At 34.3% G+C, this 26,053-nt stretch overlaps 1 protein-coding gene across 1 annotated transcript in view; it reads left to right on the top strand.

Moving 5' to 3' along the window:
* ATR (ATR serine/threonine kinase) overlaps positions 1 to 26,053 on the top strand; it is a 115,129-nt gene that overhangs the window by 47,076 nt on the left and 42,000 nt on the right. Inside the window, exons 22-30 of the mRNA XM_045539389.1 lie at positions 2,955 to 3,161; positions 4,346 to 4,459; positions 7,324 to 7,439; positions 11,716 to 11,836; positions 14,680 to 14,817; positions 17,028 to 17,238; positions 19,326 to 19,504; positions 21,932 to 22,096; positions 23,442 to 23,533. Of these exons, the coding sequence (XP_045395345.1) occupies positions 2,955 to 3,161; positions 4,346 to 4,459; positions 7,324 to 7,439; positions 11,716 to 11,836; positions 14,680 to 14,817; positions 17,028 to 17,238; positions 19,326 to 19,504; positions 21,932 to 22,096; positions 23,442 to 23,533 (1,343 nt within the window). The remainder of the gene's footprint in view (positions 1 to 2,954; positions 3,162 to 4,345; positions 4,460 to 7,323; positions 7,440 to 11,715; positions 11,837 to 14,679; positions 14,818 to 17,027; positions 17,239 to 19,325; positions 19,505 to 21,931; positions 22,097 to 23,441; positions 23,534 to 26,053) is intronic.

The raw sequence follows: 26,053 nt of genomic DNA, 5'->3' as shown, positions 1-26,053 counted from the left end.
ATGTAAAAAATTCTAAATAAAATATCAAATAGAATTCAATTTCACATTAAGAAAATATCTTGTGACCAGTTGGGTTTTATTCCAGGATCGCAAAGATAGTTCGAGTTTAGCATCCATTGATATAATTCATTATACTTATTAATAGATCTAAAGAGAAAAATCTTCCACAGATGCTGAAATAGACTTTGACAAATTTCATTGCCCACTTCAAATGAAAACACTGAAGAAAACAGAAATTGATATATACTACCTTAATAAATAATAAATGTATACATATATGTATATATACATGTTTATGTGTATAGATATGTACATATGTATATGTACATATATACACCTACTTAATGGGAAACAAGAAACATTCCCACTAAAAGCACTTTCCTGTTATCTCCACTACTATTTAATATTTAGTTGGAGATATTGGCCAATGAATTTAGGTAAGAGAAGGCAATCAGAAGCATAAGAATTGGAAAAAATACAAAACTATCTCTATTTACAGATGATTTGCTAATATACCTGGGAAAGGTTAGAGAATTATTGATAAAACTGACTCAAGACAACAAATGAATTCAGTAAAGTAGAGGATATGAAATTAACATATGAAAATCAATAATTTTAGCCAAACTTGGTGGCCTCCCTATTGTCCCAGCTACTCCGAAGGCTGAGGTGGGAAGATTGCTTGAACCCAGGAGTTTGAGGCTGCAGTGAGCTATGATTGTGCCACACTCCAGCCTGGGCATCAGAGTGACCTGTCTCTTAAAAATAAAAATCAATAATTTTCATATAACAAGCAATAACCAGGTAGAAAATTTTTTTCCAAAACCCCATTTACAATAGCAGTAAGAAAAGGTAATATGGTTGGGAATAAGCTTAACAGGAAATATATAAACTGTTAAGAGGAAACTTTGAAACACTTCTGAGAGACAAAAAGGTGAGATTTAAACAAATGGAAAGCATCCCTTATTATTGGGTAGGGTAACTCAATATTTTAAAGATTTCAGTTCTCCCTAAATTAATTTATAAGTATAATTCAATCCCAATAAAACTGCCAAGGTTTTTTTTTAACTAGAAGGTTCATAGTAATGTTCATATACAAAAATAAACATGTAAAAGTAGCTAGGGCCCTGCCCCCCTAAAAAACTGTGAGAGTATAGTAGCCCTAGGAGATATTAATATACAATATAGCCACTATTATTATAACAGAGATACTGGTGCATGAATAAACACACCAGTGGGAAAGAACACAAGGTCCAGAAATAGAGCCAAGTACATATGGACATTTAGTATGTGATAAAAGAGATATTTCAGATAACTGGGACACACATGAATTTTTGTTTTGTTTTGTTAACTGGTTAGCCATTTGGAAAATGATAAAATTGGATCCATATATTAAAAAGCCATTTAAAATAGATGCCTTGAATACATGCTCATTTAAAAATTCTCTTGGAATTAATATTTTTTGCTTAAAAATAAAACTCAGTTTAACCTTGAAGTGTAAAATAAAGTGAAAATATTTTTGAGCACCTGCGAGATAAGTATATATTTAAATTTCTCATTTAGTATTTCATAATATGTATTGCCTTGAATATGAACTACATTTATTGTGGCAACTAAAGTGTCCTTTTCTAGGCCGGGTGCGGTGGCTCACCCCTGTAATCCTAGGACTCTGGGAGGCCGAGGCAGGAGGATTGCTTGAGCTCAGGAGTTCGAGAGCAGCCTGAGCAAGACAAGACCCTGTCTCTACTATAAATAGAAAGAAATTAGCCAAATAACTAAAAATAGAAAAAATTAGCGGGGCATGGTGGCTCGTGCCTGTAGTCCCAGCTACCTGGGAGGCTGAGGCAGAAGAATCGCTTGAGCCCAGGAGTTTGAGGTTGCTGTGAGCTAGGCTGATGCTATGGCACTCTAGCCCAGGCAACAGAGTGAGACTCTGTCTCAAAAAAAAAACCAAAAAAGTGTTCTTTTCTTTATTTTCTACCTTTAGCAAGTGAATAAATGTCTACTTTTTTTACTTTTTACTAATTACTAGGACTTTTTTTTAGGTCTTTATGGCTGAATTAACCTGTATTGTTATTTAAGAAATTGACTATTGAAGATTTTAGATGAGATTAAATATCTTTTTTATTTTTCTTTTGAAATATATCACTCTAATTTGTATTACTGATCATGGTTCTAACATAGAGTTTGAGATGCTTACATATGCTTTACTTTTGCTAGAAAGAAAATAATATAAATGAAATGGTTCTATTAATAAATTGGTCACACAAGTATAATATCTAAAGCTTCACTGGCTTAAGAATAGTCTCTTCTTAACATTTTATTCATTACAGCATCATGAGATCAATGAAAAAAAATCAGCATATTTTTAATTAGGCTACCTCTTTCTTCCTATGTCTTTTTTTCCATCTCCACAGAACCCTTTTTCCATATCTTTTTTTCCTTCTTTATTAGTTTTTATTCACTTTTAAATCTTCTTGTTTTACGTAATAGTTGTTCCTCCTTGACTTATTTACTGTCTGTTGTACTTGAAAAGTTACCCAGTTCTTTTTCATCATCTTCCTTGCTTCTTTAACTTGTAAATATATTTGTTATTGTATATACCGTATGATATTTTAATTATTTGTTTACATGTGTGTTTTCCTGTGAGACTGAACTTGGGATAAGACTTTGTCTTACTCATTTTTGTATACCAATGTAATAATGCACAGTAGCTATTTGTTTAATGGACTAATGATTAAGACTTTCAAACACACTTAATGGTTCTAATTGTACACAACATATTGTGAACTATTATGTGAACTTATCAAAAACTAGCTGAAAAGATTGTAGGTACAGGAATTTAATTTTGTCAATATTTATGTTAGATATTTCTTAATATTTTTAGCTTTATAGTTTAGGAAAATATACTAGTTTCTAGAAGTTACATATAAATTTTCTTTCTACTTTTATTTTAGGAAAAACTGATAAAATATGCAACAGATAGTGAAACAGTAGAACCCGTTATCTCACAGTTGGTGACAGTGCTTTTGAAAGGTTGCCAAGATGCAAACTCTCAAGCTCGACTACTCTGTGGGGAATGTTTAGGGGAACTGGGGGCAATAGATCCAGGTCGATTAGATTTCTCAACAACTGAAACTCAAGGAAAAGATTTTACATTTGTGGTAAGTAATGGTAATTTGAAATGACAAAAAGAGTTCTCTGTTCTACTGAGGCGTCCATTTACAAAGAAGTATTCGGCTTATCTTTAATCATAACTTTATCTAAACCTGACAGTTTAGGTAACTTCTGAGTTTATTTCTTATTGCTATTGCAGAGACTGTTAGCCAAAAGCAATAAAGTTGGATCCCAATCTAGCGTGTTGTGTTTCTGTGGATAAAGCTTCCTAAATAATTATGGCAATATTTAAAGCCTAATTAATTATTTAAATATTACTGTTTAAACACTATTGCTAGTGTTTCCATGGGAAACTAGTGTCCCAGGTTATTACAATAGTATGTGTATAGAGAAGTTTTTATAGTCAGATGAGTTTGGGAAATCCATGTAGAACAAAATTAAACAGAATTTTTTTTTTTTTTTTTTTTGAGACAGAGTCTCGCTCTGTTGCCCTGGCTAGAGTGCCATGGTGTCAGCCTCGCTCACAGCAACCTCAAACTCCTGGGCTTAAGCAATCCTTCTGTCTCAGCCTCCCAAGTAGCTGGGACTACAGGCATGTGCCACCATGCCCGGCTAATTTTTTTCTATATATATTTTTAGCTGTCCAAATAATTTCTTTCTATTTTTAGTAGAGACGGGGTCTCGTTCTTGCTCAGGCTGGCCTCAAACTCCTGACCTCGAGCGATCCACCCGCCTCGGCCTCCCAGAGTGCTAGGGTTACAGGCGTGAGCCACCGCACCCGGCCAAACAGAACTTCTAATGTATCAGTGTGCATTGTGAATCTCCAAGAGTACATCTCCAAGAGTTTATAACATACGTGTATATTAAGATTATATCTTAGGGTTTCTCAAGTGACTCTTAGGCTCTACAGAAAGCAATTTAGGAAATGGTATATGCAATTTGCTTTTTTAAGAATTAAAAAACAAAAAATGCAAATTGTCAAGTCTATGCAAAAGTTGTATTGTAATATACTTTAGAAATAGCATAAAAAGCTTTAGATTTTGCCTTCTTAGCTACAGATTATATTTTAGCCTTGATATCAAACTTAATTTGAACCTCACTGTCCTTTCCTTTTTCTAAGTTAAATCCGCTTAGACAACTAAGTTAAATTCACCATAAAGGAAACAGTATACCTTAAGAAAATTTATACCGATTATCCTTGAATTTTTTTGGTATGTTTGTTTTTATTGAGACTGGAGTAGAAGATTCAAGCTTTGCCTATGGATTATTAATGGAGCTGACAAGAGCTTATCTTGCATATGCAGATAACAGCCGAGCTCAAGATTCAGCTGCTTATGCCATTCAAGTAAGAGTGCATTTAGTCACTTTTGGCTTTACATTATTGAATTCAAGTAAGAAAGTTGTAGATTCTGTACTTCTGAAATTCCTGTTTCTCTTAATTATCAAAGTAATACAAATTCATGATAAACATTTTAGAAATTACAGAAGCATATCTTCTTAACAGATTATTATAGCTACTTTCAAATTTTTCATATGTATACACAAGTGTATTCTACTGCCTCAACTTTGTGACCTTAAGTAAGTTACTTTGGTTCTAGGCATTGAAGTAAATATCCTAAGGAAGTTCAAAGCTCCAAAATTTTAAAATTTTGTTTATTTTTCTGTGTTTAAGCATACCTCTGAGATATTAGAGGTTCGGTTCCAGACCATTGCGATAAAGTGACTATCTCAATGAAGCAAGTCTTAAAGAATTTTGCTTTCCTGGTGCATATAAAAGTTACATTTACGCTGTACTATAGTCTGTTAAGTGTACAATAGCATTATGGCTAAAGAAACAGTGTACCTTAGTTTAAAAGTACATTATTGCTAAAAAATGGTAATGATCCTGAGCCTTCAGCAAGTGATAATCTTTTTGTTGGTGGAACGTCTTGCCTCCAATGTTGACAGCTGCTAACTAATCAGGGTGGTAGTTGCTGAAGGTTAGGGTGGCTGTGGCAATTTCTTAATATAAAACAACAACAAAGTTTGCCATGTCGATTAGCTCTTCCTTTCACAAAAGATTTCTCTGTAACGTTCAATGCCGTTTGATAGCATTTTACCCACAGTAGAACTTCTTTCCAAATTATAGTCAGTACTCTCATACACAGCTACTGCTTAATCAATTACGGTTATGTAATATTCTAATTCCTTTCTTCTCATTTCAACAACGTTCATATCATCTTTACCAGGGTAGATTCCATCTCATGAAACCACTTTCTTTGCTCATCCATAAGAAGCAGCAACTCCTCATCTATTCAAGTTTGATCATGAGAAGGCAGCATGCAGTCACATCTGTAGGCTCTACTTCTAGTTGTAGTTCTCTTTCTATTTCTACCATGTCTTTTGCAGTTATTTCCTCCACTGCAATCTTGAACCACTCAGAGTCCATGAGGGTTGGAATCAACTTCTTCCAAATTCCTGTTAATGTTGAAATTTTGACTTTCTCCCATGAATTATGAATGTTCTTAATGATATCCAGAATGGTGAATCTTTTTTAGAAGGTTTTCTATTTGCTTTGCCCAGATCCATCTGAGGAATCAGTAACTATGGCAGCTAGGGCCTTATGAAATGTATTTCCTGAATAATAAGACCTGAAATTCAAAATTATTCCTTGATCCATGGGCTGCAGAAGGGACGTTATGTTAGCAAGCGTGAAAACAGCATTAATCTCTTTGTACATCTCCATCAGGGCTCTTGAGTGACCAGGTGCATTGTCAGTGAGCCATAATTTTTTTCTTTTTTTGAGGATTAAACACTCCCTTAAGAAATTTTATTAGATCATATATCTTCACATTTTCACTTAAAAACATAGAGCAAAAATATTTTGAATGTAATCTTTTATTATGAGCAGTAGGGCTCAACAGTGGGCTTAAAATAGTCAACAAACCATGCCACAAAGAAATGTGCTGTCATCCAGGCTTTGTTGTTCCATTTATAGAGCACAGACAGAGTAAATGTATTGTAATTCCTAACGGCTTCAGGATTTTCAGAATAGTGAATGAACTTTGGCTTCAACTTAAAGTTACCGGTTGCATTAGCCCTTAGCAAAAGAATCAGCCTGTCCTTTGAAGCTTTGAAGCCTCCTCTCTAGCTATAAAAGTCCTAGATGGCATCTTCTTCTAACAGAAGGCTGTTTGATTTACATTGAAAATCTGTTATTTAGAGTAGCCACTTTGATCAATGATTTTAGCTGGATCTTGTGGAAATCTTGGTTCAGCTTCTATATCAACACTTGCTGTTTCACCTTGAACTTTTATGTTACGGAGACAGCTTCTTAACTTAAACCTCATGAACCAACCTCTCCTAGCTTTAAACTTTTCTTCTGCAACTTCTTTACCTTTCTCAGCTTTCGTGGAATTGAAGAGAATTAGGACTTTACTCTAGATTAGGCTTTAGTTTTTAGGGAATGTGTGGCTAGTTTGATCTTCTATCTCTATCTCAGCAAGAAGGCAGTTTCAATTTTTGCCATTGATATGTTCACTGAAGTAGCACTTTTACTATAATTTCCTTCAAGAACTTTTCCTTTGCATTCACACTTGCTAACTGGCATAAGAGGCTTTTTTGCCTATCTCAGCTTTCAATATGCTTTCCGCGCTGAGCTTAATTTTCTAGCATTTGATTTAAAGTGAGGGACACGTGACTCTTCCTTTCACTTGAACATTTAGAGGCCCTTGTAGGGTTATTATTTGACCTAATTTCAAACATTGTTGTGTCTCAGAATAGGAAGCCCTGAGGAGATGGGGAATGGCTGGTCGGTGGAACAGTCAAAACACACACAACTTTTATTGATTAAGTTCTCTGGTTTATGGGCAGGACTTGTGAAGCCCCAAACAATTACAATGGTAACTCAAAGATCACTGACCACAGATCACCATAACTGATATAATAATAAAGTTTGAAGTATTATGAGAATTACCAGATGTGACACAGAGACACGAAGTAAGCATATGCTGTTAGAAAAATGGCACCAATAGACTTGCTCCACATAGGGTTGCCAAAACCTTTAATTTGTAAAAAACACAGTATCTCTGAAGCACAGTAAAGTGAAGTACAATAAAACAAGTTATGGCTGTATTTTTATAACTATAATATGTAGGACATTCATGAATATGAAGATAAAGGTTTATCTGCTTCACTGTGGACTTACAAATGTAAAATATGTATTTGTAGGAGTTACTTTCTATTTATGACTGTAGAGAGATGGAGACCAACGGCCCAGGTCATCAGTTGTGGAAGAGATTTCCTGAGCACGTTCGGGAAATACTAGAACCTCATCTAAATACTAGGTATGAGGGCTTATTTGAACTACTTTAATAAAATTGTTTTTAACTTTATTTTTGATACAGTTTTTTAGCATTAAAAATATTTTGTCTATCTTATATGTATTTTTCACTTTGATTTATAATTATAATCTTGTCAAAATGAGAAGTACAGGCTGCTTGTTGGGTTAAATTCTACAATTTTAAGTATTTAGACAAATTCACTGAAGTTAAAAGGATTGATATGTTTTTGAATTCAACTATTTTGAAAGAGTCTACTTTAAGCTGAATATGAGTTTAAACTTTTGATAGGTATAATTATAATTAATATAGACATTTAGAGTTTAAATCTTGTCCAAAAGCCTTTAGTAACCCCTATTAATACATTAACTGCCATGTGAGTTGTGTTTAACTCACACTTGTTTTGAGCCTGGGATCTCGTGAAGCATATGTAACTCACAGGTCTCTACCTTTAGAGCCGCATGCTGTGCAGGTATCTCATGCTGCCATGCTGTAGCATACATGTCACGTGATGGGTGGCCCCCTGGGCAAAGCCCTGTAGTTGGTTCATGACAATCTTTCTTTTCGATATTCTTATTGTTACAATTAATATTGACAATTTAATTGCATATAAGTCATGCACAGAAAATAATAAAAAATAACATTTTTCATTAAATTAGAAAGGATTGTTTTGTTTTCAAAGTTTTTATTCTATTTTCATAATAAAACACTGTGACCCCAAGGAAAAAAATTTTTTTTTAGTGTGGCAGTCAATGTGTTAAAGATTTTCATTGCTCCTAATTTCTCTTCATAAATATGTTTTTACCCTCTACTTTTGAAAAAGTATTTTCTAATCTTCTTTCAATTTAAATAACTTTGTTAGGATTGATTAAATGTGCAAGGATGACATGCAAATTCTTGAAGCATTTTATATTTTAAAAAATCCATAAAATTATGAATTATTATTAGAAACTGTAATTTTCAGTACTCTAGGTCACAGGTTTATTAGATACATGACCTTGGAAAAATTGCTTCTTTGAGCCTTAGTAAAGTGCTTGAATTGTACTAAAATACTTTATAAAAGCACTGAGGTATGCATATATATTTGCTAGATAATTTTTTTATATTTAGAAACCTTTTAAACATTTCTTATGACTAGCATCATTAAAGATGTGATTTATTAATATAAAGTTAAAGTCTAAAATTAAAATTTGGGTTTTCTTTCTTGAGGACTCCACATTTCTCCCATTTATTTATTCTATATTTTATATAGCACATTTAGATGTTTAAGAATTTCTGTAACCTACTGGAAAGTTTATGGCCTTTGGAATTGCATAGACCTAGGTTTGAATCTTGGCTCTGCATTTTCTAGATCTGAAGTCTAGAGCAAGTTATTTAACATTTCCAAATCTCAATTTTTTAATGTTGAAAACGTGGATAATTTTACCTATTTTGTATGATCATTGTTAGTAATAAAGGAGATAATATTAAAAAGTACCTAGCAGAGTACCTGACATTTAGTTGACACTCAATAATCATTCAATTCTAACTTGTTGAATAAATTCCTTGAATTTTGGGAGGAATTTGTGGGGCTGGCTATTGTCTACTTCATAAGAATTAGAAGCCCAACATTTCTGCCTATTTGTAATTGAATTAAATATTTCATAAGAAACTGATATTTTCTGCCTACTTGTTATTCTTTCATAAGAATCAACTTTTAAGTGGTCATTTACAAGAATGATCTTATCAAAGCAATGAGAATTCTTCTTCCCTTTTTTTTTTCACCCCCTCTTCTTCTCCTTCTTCTCCTCCTCTTCTTCCTCCTCTTCTTCTCCTTCTTCTTCTGATGGGGTCTCACTCTAAGATGGGGTCTCACTCTGTCACTAGACCTGGAATGCAGTGGCTCAATCATTCCTCACTGTAACCTCAAACTCCTAGGTTTGAGTGATTGATCCTCCCACCTCAGCCTCCCAAGTAGCTGGGACCACAGATGCATGCCACCACCCCGGATTAATTTTAAAAGATTTTTTTTTTCTTTTAATGATGGGATCTTATTATGTTACCCAAGCTTGTCTCGAACTGCTGGCCTCAAGCAATCCTGCCTCAGTCTCCCAAATAGAGAATTCTTGTCTACTTCTAGAGGTTAAAGGAACCTCTCAGATGGTTCCTCAATAGTGGAAGTTAGGAGACCTACCTAGCTGGGATCTACTCATTGAAATTGGTGTATCAGAAAAATAAGAGGTTGATGGAGGGCAGTTTCAGTGGAGTTGACCTCCTTTTGTAGGAAGCCTTTTGTATGAAACACTAAAATACCAGGTTTGCCAGTAGGTCAGTTTTATAGCTTGGACTGCTTGATATTTATTCCAGATGGCCTGGGGAAATATACAGTTTTTAAAAGCATATTTGTGTTTTTGCTGTCTTGAAGTTATACTCTAATGCTTTCCTTAAAAATTTTTTTGATTGAACTATTTATATGCAATCACTAAACCTCGATTGAAGGATGGATATATTTGGGAGATTTAATTTTTAAAACCAGATACAACAACTACAATTCAAAATTACTGTAGAAATAACTTTAGTAGAAAACATCAGTATGAGACTAGGCAGAACCTGGCCTATCCCTAATATCAGTAGTTTTCTAACTAAGTTTACTGCAAAACTTGATAAAGTCATCTAGAGAATTATACTCGTGATGATTAAAAATAAGGATTTAGATTTTTTTCCTTGTTTAGTAGGATGGTTAACTGGGAGTTTGTTGGATTTTTTCAACTTTTAGAAACTTGGAATACAGTGAATTGTATGTTTGCTGAAGACCTTGAATACAGGGCATTTATTATGTTTGTCAATTTCCTAAATTTCCACTGATGATTCAAAAGGAACTCATGTCCCTACACACATGTAGTTGTAAGATGAGAACATTTAAACATGTTTAAATGGTAATGCTGAGGAGCAAATGGAAAGGATCATGTCGAAGTAATGTAAAAGAAAAGTGATAATTGATATAATAAAGATCCTATGGAGCACCCAGAATGGGAGAGCCATGGCCTTGATGGGGAATTAGAGCTAGAGGGATTGAGATCTCTTTTTTGGTAAGAAAGAAAGGTAAAATAATGGATAGAACCCAGCTAAGTTTACAGATTTGATTGTGGGAAACAATGGTTTCGTTTTTTGTTTATGAAGTAGGAGGTATAGGAGATGAGATCATTAACTGAAAGTTGTTAGGGAGTTGGTATAGGTGATTTAAGAATAGTGGGATGATTTGAAATAGCCACTGCGGAAAACAGAAGAGAGCTAATAATGAAAACTTAGAAGGATTTATGTGCAATATAAGAGGTCCACTGACATTGAAGACTAAGAATATATAGTATAGCATTAATCTTGTAAGTAGGTTAGTGATTTTCCTATATCAATGCAGTGGCCTGAGTATCATTTTAGTAAAGGCAGACATATAGATTGATTCAAGATTAAACTATTTGGGGAAAGAGGTAAAGAAAGGAGGAAGGTATTATAGATCAGGAAGAGTTTATCAGGGTTAAGGGACAGAAGATCTCATCAAGAGAGAGCAGGTATGTTGACGTAATTGTGTGAAAGAACTGGAAATGTAGGGAACCATGGGCATAGAATGAGATGTCTAAATTGTTGATTTTGGAGGTAAAGAATTCTTTGTATTAGCAAAGGAACCCTAACCATTGAGAAGAAAGTCACAAAGAAGTTTTGGGTTTGATTCAGTACTCCAGCCAGACATTGAAGTCTTGTAGGATAATAGTAAGACTTGGGAAAGAAAGAAAACACTGGGCAATGTCCTAAAGTTATCAATGAGTTTGGTAGATGCCCAAAATGAGGGGTAGAAAATAGTATACTTAGGTGGCTTGAACTTCAAAGGAACAGGTCTTTCTTACACAAGAATGGAGTTGGAAGGATCTGAGGAGGAGGAGACAGACTCAAATCCTTAGAAGTGCTTGGGATATGCAAGAATGACCTCTTTCTCCACCCTTAAGAAAGATACTAGACAAATGGTATCTGTAACCAGATTTCAGTAAAGGCAAGACAGTACTGTGGTGGTCACTGAAGGAGTTGATACAATTTCTTTCTTTCTTCCTTTATTTTTTTTTTAAGAAACAGGGTCAGTCTTGCTTTGTTGCCCAGGCTGAAGTGTGGTGGTATAATGATAGCTCACTGCAACCTTGAACTCCTGGGCTCATGTGATCCTCCTGCCTTAGCCTCCCTAATTTCTTCTACTTTCTTTACTAAAATTCTAAACTGATGATATATTTTTTTTAATAAAAAATTTTCAAAATTACAGATATAAGAGTTCTCAGAAGTCAACAGATTGGTCTGGAGTAAAGAAGCCAATTTACTTAAGTGAATTAGGTAATAACTTTGCAGAATGGTCAGCATCTTGGGCAGGTTATCTTATAACAAAGGTAAGAAACCGTGTTCAGAATTTGTTTTTTTTTTTTTTTGAGACAGAGTCTCTGTTGCCCGGGCTAGAGTGAGTGCCGTGGCGTCAGCCTTGCTCACAGCAACCTCAGACTCCTGGGCTCAAGCGATCCTCCTGCCTCAGCCTCCCAAGTAGCTGGGACTACAGGCATGCGCCACCATGCCCGGCTAATTTTTCTATACATATTTTTAGCTGTCCGTATAATTTCTTTCTATTTTTAGTAGAGACGGGGTCTCGCTCTTGCTCAGGCTGGTCTCGAACTCCTGAGCTCAAACAATCCGCCCGCCTCGGCCTCCCAGAGGGCTAGGATTACGGGCGTGAGCCACCGCGCCCGGCCTCAGAATTTGTTAACTGAACAGAAATTCTAAAGGAAACCAGAACATCTATCTGAATGCATAGCGCACACAATAGGCCTTGAAATATTTGTGCTTATAATGATAGAAATTTTTAAGAAAATTTTTACTTAATAGTAATAATTTCTTTATTGTTACTAATAGTTTCTGGGTAAAGAGGTAATTGTCTTATGAAGAAAATTGCCTTGATTTTAATGTGTTTGTAAAATGTCTATTACATTATATTTGTTCATTTTATATTATAAAATAATACTGTTTAAAAATAATAATGCTTAAAAATATCAAGCATTTACATTTTAGGCAACATAATAGGTTAAATAAAGGACATTTTATTATTTAATTTACATTTTCATCATTACCATAATGGTAAAGTTATATTCATTGGCCATTTGGGTTACCTTTTCTTTTTGGGCACAGAATCTCTCTTGCTCTGTCATCCCTTGTAGAGTGCAGTGGCGTGATCACAGCTCACTGCAAACTCTGATCTAGAGTTTTTTACAAAACATATATTATCTTTTAATGGCACTTCTAAAAGAACATCCATCATCTGAACTTTCTCTAAAATAAAAATAAAGATATTTTAAAGTGAAATTTCATGGAAAAACAGATATATATTCCTGATGTTTCCCTATAGTGAGATTTTTACATGCCTAACAGACAAAAAAGTACTGTATGTTCCAAGAAAATGTTTAAGGCATATTTAAAATTTACAACTTTTGTTTTTAATTCACGTTTCTATTAATTAGTATTTTAAAATATCATTATGATAATTTTTAACTGGTAATTTCAAGAAATTTTCTCTCATTTTCTTATGAACACACAGAAAATATAATGTGTGAAATGTAGAATACTGTTGAATTAGGTTATTAAGTATGAAATGTCTGATTTCCTTAAGTACTGAGTTTGACAGTTGATATCTCTGACATTTCACTTTGACACTTATTGTTTTGCTTTTATTGTGAAGGTACATCTTCAGTCTTGCAAATACATGGTTTAAGCTTGTCATTATTATCTTTCAAATTTTTTTTACAGCAATTTTTGTGAAACAATGGATAAGTCGAAAATTTGTGTTATTTTCTAATGTGAGTTCTGTCTTAGAACCAATGCTGTGCAGATAGCTCCAAATATCAACAAAGTGTTTGGGAAAGTTGTGGCTAATGAACCCACAGTATGTCAGTGGTTTAAGAAGTTCTGATCTGGTGATTTTAATCTTGAAAATGAGCCACATGGGCAACCTGAGACCAAGATGGTTAATGATGAGCTGAAAGCTGTAGTGGAAGCGAATCCAGGTCAACCTACATGTGAATTAGCAGCAAGATTTGACATTACTATTCCAACAATGTTGGACCATTTGAAACAAATTGGCAAGATTTGGAAGCTGGATAGAGGTACCACATGAATTAAAACAGTGTCGAAGCTCACCTTTCTTTGCTGTCACAACATAAAGGTGAAACATTTCTATGCCATATTGTTAAATGTGATGAAAAATGGATTCTTTTCGACAATCATAAGCATTTGGCACTATGGTTGTATAAAGATGAAATGCTAAAACACAGTCCAAACCTGAATATTCATCAAAAAAAGCTAATGGTGTCTGTTTGGTGGTCCAGCGCTGGTATTAATATTATCCACTACAGCTTCATGAAACCTGGTCAGTCCATTACAGGTGATGTCTCCTGCAACCAGTTGGATGAAATGATGAGGATGCTTGCGATTAAGCAGCTGAAATTGGGCAATAGAGAAAGGCCAATCCTCTTGCAAGAGAATGCTCAACCACATGTTACACAAACAAGGCTGTTCAAAGTGCAGAGGCTGGACTTGGAAACTCTCCGTCATCCATCATGTTCATCAGATCATGCACCAACTGACTACTACTTCTTCAATGCCTTGAACCACTTCTCGCAAGGAAAAATATTCAATTCTCAAAAAGCTGTGGAAAATTCCTTTTATGATTTCATCACCACTCACTCTCCAGGCTTCTTCACTGCTGGCATGAACAAGCTACCATTAAGATGACAAAACTGTGTCGATAGTTTAGGCACATACTTTGATTAATTATACTGCTTCTTGTTTGAGATAAAATAAACTAAACTTTTGATTCCAAATCAGACATTTCATATTTAATGACCTAATAACTACTTGCAGCTCTGGAATCTTTCATTTAGGTTTTTTTTTTTTTTTTTGGTTTTGTTAAGTGAAGGTTTTGTATTTGAAGAAAAAAACTTTAAAATTTTATGAGTTCTGTCATGTTAATAATGTTAGTAAATCAAAGGTTAGGTAATACCAATAAAATATGACTTTAACCCAAGTAATTTAATAAAAAGTTTAACTTTAAGAAATTAATTTTAAAATTTTAAAAGACTTTAAAAATTACTCTGTCATGATAAATTATCACACGTTACTTTTTGACGTTTAATCAGTAGGAAACAGTATATAAAACTACTTACTATCTCTAAACCATTTGAATTTACAGGTTCGGCATGATCTTGCCAGTAAAATCTTCACCTGCTGTAGCATTATGATGAAGCATGATTTCAAGGTGACCATCTATCTTCTTCCACATATTTTAGTGTATGTCTTGTTGGGTTGTAATCAAGAAGATCAACAGGAGGTGAGAGAAATCATTTTATTTGGTTTCTGAACATGTGAAACTTATTTTCTTCAATGTAATTAGTATTTGAAAGGCTACATTTTAGTAGGAAATGTAGTAGGAATAGCTATGGTATGTTCATGTACAGATCAAAAAGCAAAAAAATCTTTTTTATACTTTTATTTATCAAAGAATTATGCAATGCTTAGTATAGACAATTAGAAAGTATATATTATATATGCTCAAATATATGCAGAACATTATGATAGAGATACATAAGAAACCATTTACTTGCATATGGTGATTTGGGGGGGAAAAAAACCATAAATTGTTGATAGTGGTTTTTCCTTGGGAATAGTACTGTAGATTAGGGTAGGAAAGGGGGAATACTTTACTTTTTATATTTTGTAGAGTTTGATTTTTTAAACCACATACACATAACACTTTTCTTTCTAAAAATAAAAAAACAAAGAATAGATTATTTAAGGCCGAGTGCAATGGTTCACACCTTTAGTCCCAGCTACTCAGGAGGCTGAGGCAGGAGGATCACTTGAGCCCAGGAGTTTGAGGTTACAGTGAGCTATGATGATGCCACTGTACTCTAGCCCAGGCAACAGAATGAAACCCTCTCTCAAAAAAAATATATTATTTTTAATAGCATAAGTACCATCTCACTATGGTCTTAAGGTAAAAATCCAAATTATACAAATAAATTAAAGTATACCCTTTGAGCACCATTCCTGATCCTACATCCCCAGAAGGTCATCACTATTATTAATGTGATGTATACTTTTTCCAGAACTTTTTTTTGATGGTGGTATCCTCTTGTAGGTATTGTTCTGTAACTTGCTTGGTTTTTTGGTATGTTTGTTTACCGATATGTAGAGAGCTATCTTTTCTTTAAGTACTGCATAATGTAATCCTTCCATTGTGCATTTGTCCTATAGTTTAACTATTGCCATAATAATAATTATTTAGATTTCAATTCTTTGCTTTTACATAGCATCATGGCAATGCTTACTTATGAAAGTGTTTGTGTATAGGTGTCTAGGATAGATACTGAAAAGGAGAACTGTTAGGTGATATGATATGGGCAATTAAGATTTTATTAGAGAGTGCAAAATTGTACCAATTTATAGTCCTACTAGCAGTTCATGAATGTATCCGTTTTTCACACACTTGCCAATACTTGATATTTTTAAGCGTTTACATTTTATGCAATATAATAGGTTAAATAAAGGACATTTTCTATTTAATTTACATTTTCATTATTACTATAATAGTAAGGTTATGTTCATTGGCCATTTGGGTTACTTTTTTAAAAATTTTTTTAGAGACAGAGTCTTGCTCTGTCAGCCCGGGTAGAGTGCAGTGGCATGATCATAGCTCACTGCAACCTCAAACTCCTGGGCTCAAGCAATCCTCCTGCCTCAGCCTCCTGAGTAACTGGAACTACAGCCATGCACCACCATGCCTGGCTAATTTTTTCTATTTTTGGTAGAGAAGGGTCTCGCTCTTGCTCAGGCTGGTCTCAAACTCCTGACCTCAAGCTATCCTCCTGCCTCAGCCCTCCAGAGTGCTAGGATTACAGGTGTGAGCCACTGTGTCCAGCCTTGAGTTACTTTTATGTGGAATGTCTGTTTATATCCTTTGCCCATTTGGTGTGTGTATCCTTTTAATCAATTGGTATATTCTGGCTATCTATTTGTTGCCAGCCATATTTTGCAAAAATTTTTCTTGGTGGTTTATTTTTAACCTTTGTGCCTTTTGCCATGCAGAAATTTTAAATGCAAATGCCAAATATATGAACCTTTTGATAATTATGAATTTTAAGCCTTTTATGTGATCCCTTCTCTTATCCAGTGTCATAAACATATTTTCCTATATTTTTTCTTTTAATCCTTCTGTTTTTACATTTAGTTGTTCAATTTTTTGCAGATACTGTAAGATATTACTCTTAAGATTTTTTTATGACTAGTTATTATTCTTGAATAATGTAGAATTTTAAAAAAATTATTTTTATATTTTCTTTAGTGACTCTTCAGCAGATTTTCTTTTTAGAGTAACATTTAATTGGGTTTAATTATAGATCAAAAAGCTAATTTATTATCAACCAATCATGTTTCCTTTTCTTTTGAAAATTATTGCCTTAGAATGGTTAGTCTTATATGTCATATAGTAGTAAAATGGTTATACAGACATATTATTACCTATAAAATGAGTTCTCTTAGGTTTATGCAGAAATTATGGCAGTTCTAAAGCACGATGATCAGCATACCATAAGTACCCAAGACAGTGCATCTGATCTGTGTCAACTCAGTACACAGACTGTGTTCTCCATGCTTGACCATCTCACACAATGGGCAAGGCACAAATTTCAGGCACTGAAAGCTGAGAAATTTCCACAGAGCAAATCAAACAGAGATAAGGTAGACTCAATGGGTAAGTTATAACTTCTGTTTATTTTCTTCTTTTTACTATTTACCAATTAGCTCCTTTTTGTATGAATTCTATAATTTAAGCATTAACTTTAAAAATAACTGTTTAAGTTTTTTTAAATGAGTAACAATGTGGGCTTTTCACACTATTCACTGCGGTGAAATGTATAGTCATAAGACCTCTCTCTTCTCACTCTCAACTTGGGCAGGACACATATCTAACTTTTCTTTGTATAAAATGGGGTTAAAATTATCTCCGTTAGAAATTGTTATATTAAATGAGATCAAGCATATATAAATTATGAAGTGTGAAGTAAGTGAGATGTTGTTAATATTGTTATTAACCTACCCTTCCCTGTTAACTCATTTACTCCATGTCCTCTCAGTATATTGTGCGTGGGGGGGGGGGGTGTGAGTGTGTGTGTGGTGTCTAAATGTTTGTTGTCCTTTTTCACTTGTGAAATATTCTTTGCAATCTTTTTCACATTTAACTTTTAAATTTCTAAAGAGATTTTAATTTCATTTATTTCATGGTCCATGGAGAAGCTATTTTTTTTTCCCGTCTCTGGTAGTGTTTGATATCTAGCAGGCTCTCCAGACATGCTTACTATATGTTACTACAGTACACCCTGCTATACCTACTATTGTGCTATTTTTATATGTGCTATTACAGCTTCCACTAATATGACTAAAAGAAGAATCTTATTAGAGTTAGCAATGACACCTGCTAATTTGTTCCTATGATACAAGCATTTGGTGAGAAGAATTATATTCATCACATACTAATGGGTACTCTTACTGTCTTTGAACCTTTTTTTTTTTCATTCTTACAGTAAGAAGGATTATAATATCCTTGTTTCTTTATACTTCAGCCATTCTCATGGACATCACATTTTTCCCCCTAGGCTTTGAGACTAATTGAAAAAATTGACTGTCTAAACAATCCTTAAAGAACCTTTCACTTACACAGTTCTCAATTTGTGAGCATCTCCCTCTTGTTGTCCATATACCTGTGAAGGCACATACATTTCTGTTGTTAAGCACAATAGTTTATTTTTCTAAAATTTTCTGGACTTGCAAATAATTACCTATTTAGGAGAATTTTTTCCTCCGGAATATGGCTAATAACATATATTCCATTAATTTAACAATTAAATGTTTGTTCCTATTTCTGCATGTGAAAATGGTAGTGTAAAACTAAACACTAACTCTGTTATCACCATTTTCACTAACACTGCAATTAAATTTCTAGCTTTTAAGAATGACATTTATAATAGTTCAAAAGTATAATAACTTTAACATTTCTCATAATTTGAAATTATCTACAAATTTTGATGGAAATAAGGAACTTATTTTAAATATAAAGCCCTTTAAATATACTATCTTGATTATTTAAATTCTGAAGAAATTTATTTCTATCTTGTTTTCTATATGCTTTTATGAATCGTTATTAAAATATAAAAGTTTTAAATAAGATTCATAAACTAAACTATCCTCATTTAGAAGTTTTCAATGTATATCTATTTGTAGACTCTTGAGAAATTATCTGAAGTACTTGTGTTTTTACTTTGAAGGCACTTCCATTTCCATTGTAAGACATAAATTGAAAACCTCGCTACGTGTGTTGTATAGCAACACAAGAAAAAATAGGTTGATAACAAAGAATTCTAAACTTTAAAATAAAAAAGGCTATTTCCATAGTTCTACTATTTCTGTACTAAATAGCTACATTATATCAGCAATATCATCAATAAAAACTCATCTTGTATCTTTTGTATCATCTTAATATCTTTTCAACATTTAATCCTCACAACACTGGAAGGAAGACAAGACAGGTACTAATATTTCCCTTTTATAGATAAAGAAACAGAAGCTCAATAAATTCCATGACTGTCCAAAGGAAAGTAAGTAATAATGGTAGAGTTGAAGCAAGACCCTCTGAGCAATGATTGTTGTTAGTTACATCCTAAATATGATATCCTAATACATTTAGATGAATTTATTTAGTGAAGTAAATTGAACTTAAATACTTAAAATTTTAAAATTTCACCTTATAATTCTTTAATTACTCAATTTTTTTTTATAATCTAGTATCTACTGTGGATTATGAAGACTATCAAAGTGTAACTCGTTTTCTAGACCTCATACCTCAGGATACTCTGGCAGTAGCTTCCTTTCGCTCCAGAGCATACACACGAGCTGTAATGCACTTTGAATCATTTATTACAGAAAAGAAGCAAAATATTCAAGAACATCTTGGATTTTTACAGGTTTGAAATTAATATAGTGAATTTAATAATGAAAATTAATATTGTCAGCCTTTTGTGATTATGTTCATTTTATTGAGCATTTTATTGAATGTTTAAGATGCTATGCTAGGTACTGGGTATTTGTAAGTACTTTAGAACCTTATAGATTAGTGGCAAGAGGTAAACATTAATTTGGTATAATATCTTAAGTATAGTGGCAGTGATGTAGATGTGCCCTGAGGAAGGACACTTAACTCATCCTCTATATGAGGTCAGTGGGAGATGGGAGTGGGTGAACCAGAGGTCAGGAGTGGTTTCTGAGATGATATCTTAAAGAATGAGTGATAGGGAGGCAAGACATTCTAAGCGGAGGCATCCCTGTGGAGTTGGGAAAGAACAAGGTATATGCTAAAGAGTTTTGGAATGACAAAGGAAAGAGAGATTTGGACAGAGGAAAGATCACAAATGACAGAGGACCTTTTAAGTTGCTCAGCTTCTTAGAGGATGTGAAGTGAGAAAGTGTCACGGTCATAATGGCATTTTAGCTAAATGCCTGTGACAGTTGTGGAGGAAGAGTTTGAAAAGGCTATAATTCTGGGAATTACTATTCTCTTTGTGAGAAATGTGGGCCTGAATTTGGAGGTGGGTAAGTGAGGGGATGCACTGGTTATATCAGGTATTAGGCATGATAATGCTGGTGAAATAATCGTTTAGGTGATGTTTTGACTTTGTAGGGAAGAAAAGAAAGGGCAGATGGGGCTAATACAATGAGATTAAATAAGAGATGAAGATTGGTGGGCTTTTCAGATCAAAAAGCAAAGTGTGGTAAAAGAACTGGAAAATTAGTAGCTTGTAGTCTTAGGATGAATATTAGCCCTTTCCTGTCTTTGTCTTTCTCCTTATCTAGCTTTGAGTCTGTGGTTCATTGTTAAAATCTTTCCCTTAGCAGAATATTCAACTCCCTTGACTTTCTCCCATTGTATTCTCACTTTGTAAAATGCCAGCCATGTAAGCAGCTGAACGCTGCTGGAGAAAAATTTCACAATGGGTTTTTATGACTGATTTTAGTTTAAGTTCATGATCTCAGGTATCTTTAACACTGCAGGACTCCAATACTGCCATCAGTTCTGCTGTGTTTCTCTAGTAAGCCTACCTTCCCACTTGTCAGGAAGACCATCTCTTACCTTTTCTACACTTCCCTGCTTCTACCTCATTCTCAACTGAGGATCTTACTTCATCATTCATTAGGAAAATAGAAGCCAGATGTCTACCAAATTTGCAAATGGATAGCATCTGCACCATATTCTTTTCTTCCATTCTGTTATTCCTAAGAAAGTCTCCCTTTCTGTCAAAATTCAGTCTTTCTACTTGTGTTCTTACTTTCAAGGATTTAACTCCTTCAAATATTCCTTCTTTCTTTAGTATCATTAATTTTTCTTCCTGAACCAGGGTATATAGAGCATATAGATATGCACTGGTATCTCCTATCTTAATTTTTTATAATTCCCTTGATCTTAAATTCTCCTTCAGATACTTCCCATCTCTCTGTTTCACAGCCAGTTTTTGATGTCTGTCATCTCTATACTGTATTCATTTCATTGTTTCTCATTCACTCTTTGCCCATTCTAATAAGACTTCTCTTTCTCTTTCTTTTCTCTTGACTGTATGTATTCTTGCTAAGAAAATCAGTGGCCTTCATGTTGTCAAATCCAATAACTGTTTCCCAATCCTCATTTTGTTAACTACACAGCATCATTTGACCATTCCTTTCTAATTAAGATATTTGCTTTTCTCTCACAGTTTCTGGGATATTTTATTCTCCAGGTTTCTTCCAACTTCTCTTATTTCTCCCTCTTTCATTTGCTAGCACTGCCTTGTCAATAAATGTAGAGGCTCTAGTCTCCATTCTCTCTGCTTTCTTTTCTCTGTCTGTTCATTTCCTAGATCATCTCATCCTTTGCCCTATCTTTAAAGACCATCTTTGTGCTAATTGCTTCCTAAATGTTTATCTTTAACTTGAATATCTCCTTTGAGCTCACATTGATGTCTTGGTTTCTTGAAGCCATCTTAATACTAATATATTAGAACATTTATTTAAGTTTTTAAAAACTTTTAAATGCAATAAGACACTTATAAACAGTATGCAACAGAATCCATTATCAATTGGATTCAAAGAGAGTTTCAGAACTGTGAGGTTCTTCATAACCTTCATGATCAATGACAGTTACTGATGTAGATTTGTGTACAAGTAGAATAAGAATGTTGAGGTAATAGAATGCCTGGAAATAAGTCTATAATTTTACATATCTCTGTCTTGAAACAAATACTTATTGTTACTTCGAGGCAAAATTTCTCATATGCTCTTTTTATATGAACTGGTGGTTGGATAGTTTTATTTCCAGTTGTGGTTTTCCCCTCATTTGATTATTTTTTAATCATTGAACAAAGAAACTGTATGCTGCTATGCATGAACCAGATGGAGTAGCTGGAGTAAGTGCGATTCGAAAAGCAGAACCATCTCTAAAAGAACAGATCCTTGAACATGAAAGCATTGGCTTGCTGAGGGATGCCACTGCCTGTTATGACAGAGCCATTCAGCTAGAACCAGACCAGGTAAGATAATAATTGAGAGGCAACATAATGAAAAGAGCCCTGAATAGGAGCTTTGGGAATCTAGTTTCGATACTGTCTTTACCAGTGTCACAGTGTGTCTGAAAAATATTTACCCTTCTTTGAATTTGAGTTTCCTAACAGATAAAAGTAGACACTGGCGCTAAATAATCTCAAAAATCCATTCCAATACCAAATGTCTATGATTTTAGATATCCCCCAAATGAATGAGATTTATTATGGAGTATATTTATATTAAAATGTGCATTTAATAACTCTAAAATTTATATAATTTTGGTTTACTATCTAAAGTATAAGTCATGCATCAATTTTTAGTAATAGTGATTCCCTAAAGCCTAAGAAACTTTTTCTTATTTCACACCCCCTCCTCCACTCACCCACATGCAACTCTCTGAAACGATCCCTTAGAGTCACTGAGCTACAGTGGAGGTAAGTTGTCTATTAGGCAAGTAAGGGGTTTTGAATCATTGATTTATAATCTTGCCTTTGATTCTCCCTAATCATGGGGTATTTCTTTTTGTCATATTTGACACGTTTAGTTTTTCAGAAGATCAATGTATAAGTCCTTTATTTTTCATAATCTTGTTTTCAATTTTAAAGAATATTGGGCCAGGCACATTGACCCATACCTTGGGAGGCTGAGGTAGGAGGATCACTTGAAGTCAGGAGTTCGAGATCAGCCTGAGCAACCTAGCAAGACCCGTCTCTACAAAAAATAAAAAAATATCCAGGCATGATGGAGCCTGCCTGTAGTCATAGCTATTCTGGAGGCTGAGGTGGGAGGATCACTTGAGCCCAGGAGTTCAAGGCTTCAACGAGCTGTGGTTGCACCACAGCACTCCAGCCTGGGCAAAAGAGCGAGACCCTGTCTCTGAAAAAAAAAAAAAGAATATTGCATAAAGTGCATAATCCTATTTAACTTTTTAGTTACTAAAGCCCAAACTCTATATTAATAACATTAGAACCTTTCGGTTTTAATGTTTATGTGAGAAATATGATAATCTTTAAAAAATATTAAAGATATTAGATACTTTTATACTCATTACTTTTATATTTGATCTGAACCAAAAAGTAGACCAAATTTGGAAAAGTATAATAAATTCAATCTGAAATTTTTTAGGTTGTCTGCATTTATTTCTGTTACTTTAAATGTGTTAGGACATTGATAGAGAGCCCTGCCGTGTAGCCAAGCAATGCAATTTAAATTAAGAAAGGTAAGCACAATTAGGTAAATAGTATTTTTTAAAGAATATCAGTGAAACTGTTTTTGGTTCCCAAGGTATATTTGAAATAATAATTAATATTTTAAATATTTTTAAATTTCTAGATCATTCATTATCATGGTGTAGTGAAGTCCATGTTAGGTCTTGGTCAGCTGTCTACTGTAATCACTCAAGTGAATGGAGTACATGCTAACAGGTAATACTGTATGTAAAACTGATTTTCTTTCATTATTTTATCTGAATGGAGAATTTTTAACTAGTGAATTGGGCGACTTAATGTATACTAAAGTAATGAAATTTTTTTATATGTTTTCATGGTGTTGGAGATAAGCACCAAAAGAATGGTTTTTGACTTTTTCATAAGTCCATCTACCACTTAATAGGTTATCTTCTGTCCGAAGAGTCATCCTTGAATTAAATTTGCTTTGAAGCAGGAAGCTTTCAGAGCCCACCTGTTATTGGTGCAGCTCATATGGGTATTTCTTGGGCTTCAAAAGGCATCTATGCTCTGCTTACAGTGTCAGCACCAGTTATTGTCTGTGCTAGAGGTGGGGGATGGAATTTTGTGACTCATTTATGTTATACCACTGTAGGCTGTGTGGGTTGATTTTACCCTAAAGGATAGATAAATATGAAAGCAGTATTTTCTAAAGAAAATGGGTTTATTATAGCAAACCAAATTATACAAAAAATAGTATGTATATGTGGCAAAGGTTAAGGCTGAATAGTTCTTCCAGTTTGGAGATTAACTGTAGAGATTGGCTCTGTTCTTGAAACTGCTTTGCTGTGAGGGCTGAAAGCCTTATTCCTTAAAATATTCACCAGACCCCAAATGACTGTTCTGGGCAGTAAGATCTGGTCAAAAGGGAATGGGATCTCAGTTCACCAAAGAACACACAGGCCACTGTTTTTAGGTAGACCACTCTGAAGCCAACCTTTTCTAAATAGTTTCTGTAAGTTCCAAAACTGTGATTTGTAAAGACTACTATTCTACAATGTCTGAGAGCAGAGACGTTCACTGCTGGTGAGATGGTATCACAGTACTGGAATTTATTGAAATGACAGGGAAACTTCACTGAAGTAGAGAATTATTATATATTATAGATGTGTTTCTCTACTTTCCTTCTTAAGTGATGGGGGAAAACAATTAGGTGTGTTTCTCCAGACTAGTTGAGATCTTATGAGTAAGTGGATTACAGGAATTTGGGAAAGTTTGTCATGGCTCAAGTTGCGGTGTCAAGTTTCCTTATGACATAGCACAGTTAGACTCCTCTTGTCTTTTCTTTGGGTCTGGGTTACATAGAGCCTCCTGAGCTTTGGGTTGTGAGAAGACACATGTCCATGTTCAATGAAGGGATGCTGTGTCACAGTGAAGCAAATGATCATTGAGGGGACATGCTTTTCTTGGGGAGTGTTTTGTGAAAGAGCCGTATGTGCAAAGTAGCCCCCAAATGTCAAAGGAGCTGAGAAATGAAAGAATGAGGCAGATAAATCCAGTTTGCCAGTAAAGGGTAGTTTATTGGGGAACAGCAGGAAGACAGATGTCTGCACTATTACTCCCCAGACCCAGGGCTTATATACCATAGGGAAAAGGAGTATATACTTTATAGAGACAACTTAAGGGGTATGTGCTCTATGGAGACAATTAAAGGCGACCTTCCAGAACAGACAAGAATGCTGTATGCATCATAGGCTGTAATTTGTGTGGTAACCTCAAGATTGCTTTGATCTAAAGGCAGGATTTATAGTGAGCTCATATTCTTACACTAGGGACAGTAAATAAAGTAGGAATCAGGAGGCATTCCTGGTACTGGGGTTAATCAGAAGTCAACATGGCAGATTAGCATCCAAGATGGAGTCACTTTTGTCTCCACAGGGAAAATCTCTATTTGCATTTAAATAAATATCTTTCAAAAAATATTGACTGTGCTTGCCCTATACACTATTCTTTTTAATGTGCTCATTTATGTGGGTAAATTCTCATAGCCTGATTCTCATGGCCATTTGGTACTTTTTAGTATAACGCTTGGTATGACATATCCTCTCTGGATAGCAAATACTGCTAATTCTACTCAGATTTTTATTCTGAAATTTTGATATTTTAGTATCTGAGGATAAGCTTGTAAAGTTTCAGAGCTGTACTTTTGAAAATTAGATTTCTGTTGTATTTCTTTTAGCCTTACGTTGTTTTTCATGGTGTACATATTTAGAAATTGGAACATACTACTCCAATATTTATGCTGCTATTTTTAGACTTTTTAAGAAATAAAAATTGATTAGGTCATTTGTTATATTTTCTTTGTGTATTTTTTTTTCTTTTAGAGACAGGGTCTTGCCCAGGCTGGAGTACAGTAGCCTAATCATAGCTCACTGCAACCTTGAACTTCTAGGCTCAAGTGATCCTCCTGCCTTAGCCTCCCAAGTGGCTAGGACTACAGACACTACACACCACACCAGCTAATTTTTTAATTTTTTTGTAGAGATAGGGGTCTCCCTATGTTGCCCAGGCTGGTCTTGAACTCCTCAAGTGATCCTCCTGCCTCGGCCTCCTGAAGTGCTGGTATTACAGGCATGAGCCACCATGCCTGGCCTACTTTATATATTTTTACTGCAGAAAGAGCAAGGAGTGCTTTAGAGGATATTAGTCTTAGTCTTTCTGAATTTGTTACCTTATTTATAATGTGGGTATATATGTGCTGTATGCAGTGTTATCATA

Source organism: Lemur catta, chromosome 1, assembly GCF_020740605.2.
Source record: "Lemur catta isolate mLemCat1 chromosome 1, mLemCat1.pri, whole genome shotgun sequence".
NCBI classification, from domain to species: domain Eukaryota; kingdom Metazoa; phylum Chordata; class Mammalia; order Primates; family Lemuridae; genus Lemur; species Lemur catta.
Note: the sequence above shows the minus strand (reverse complement) of the source record. Positions and strands in the feature narration are given on the sequence as shown.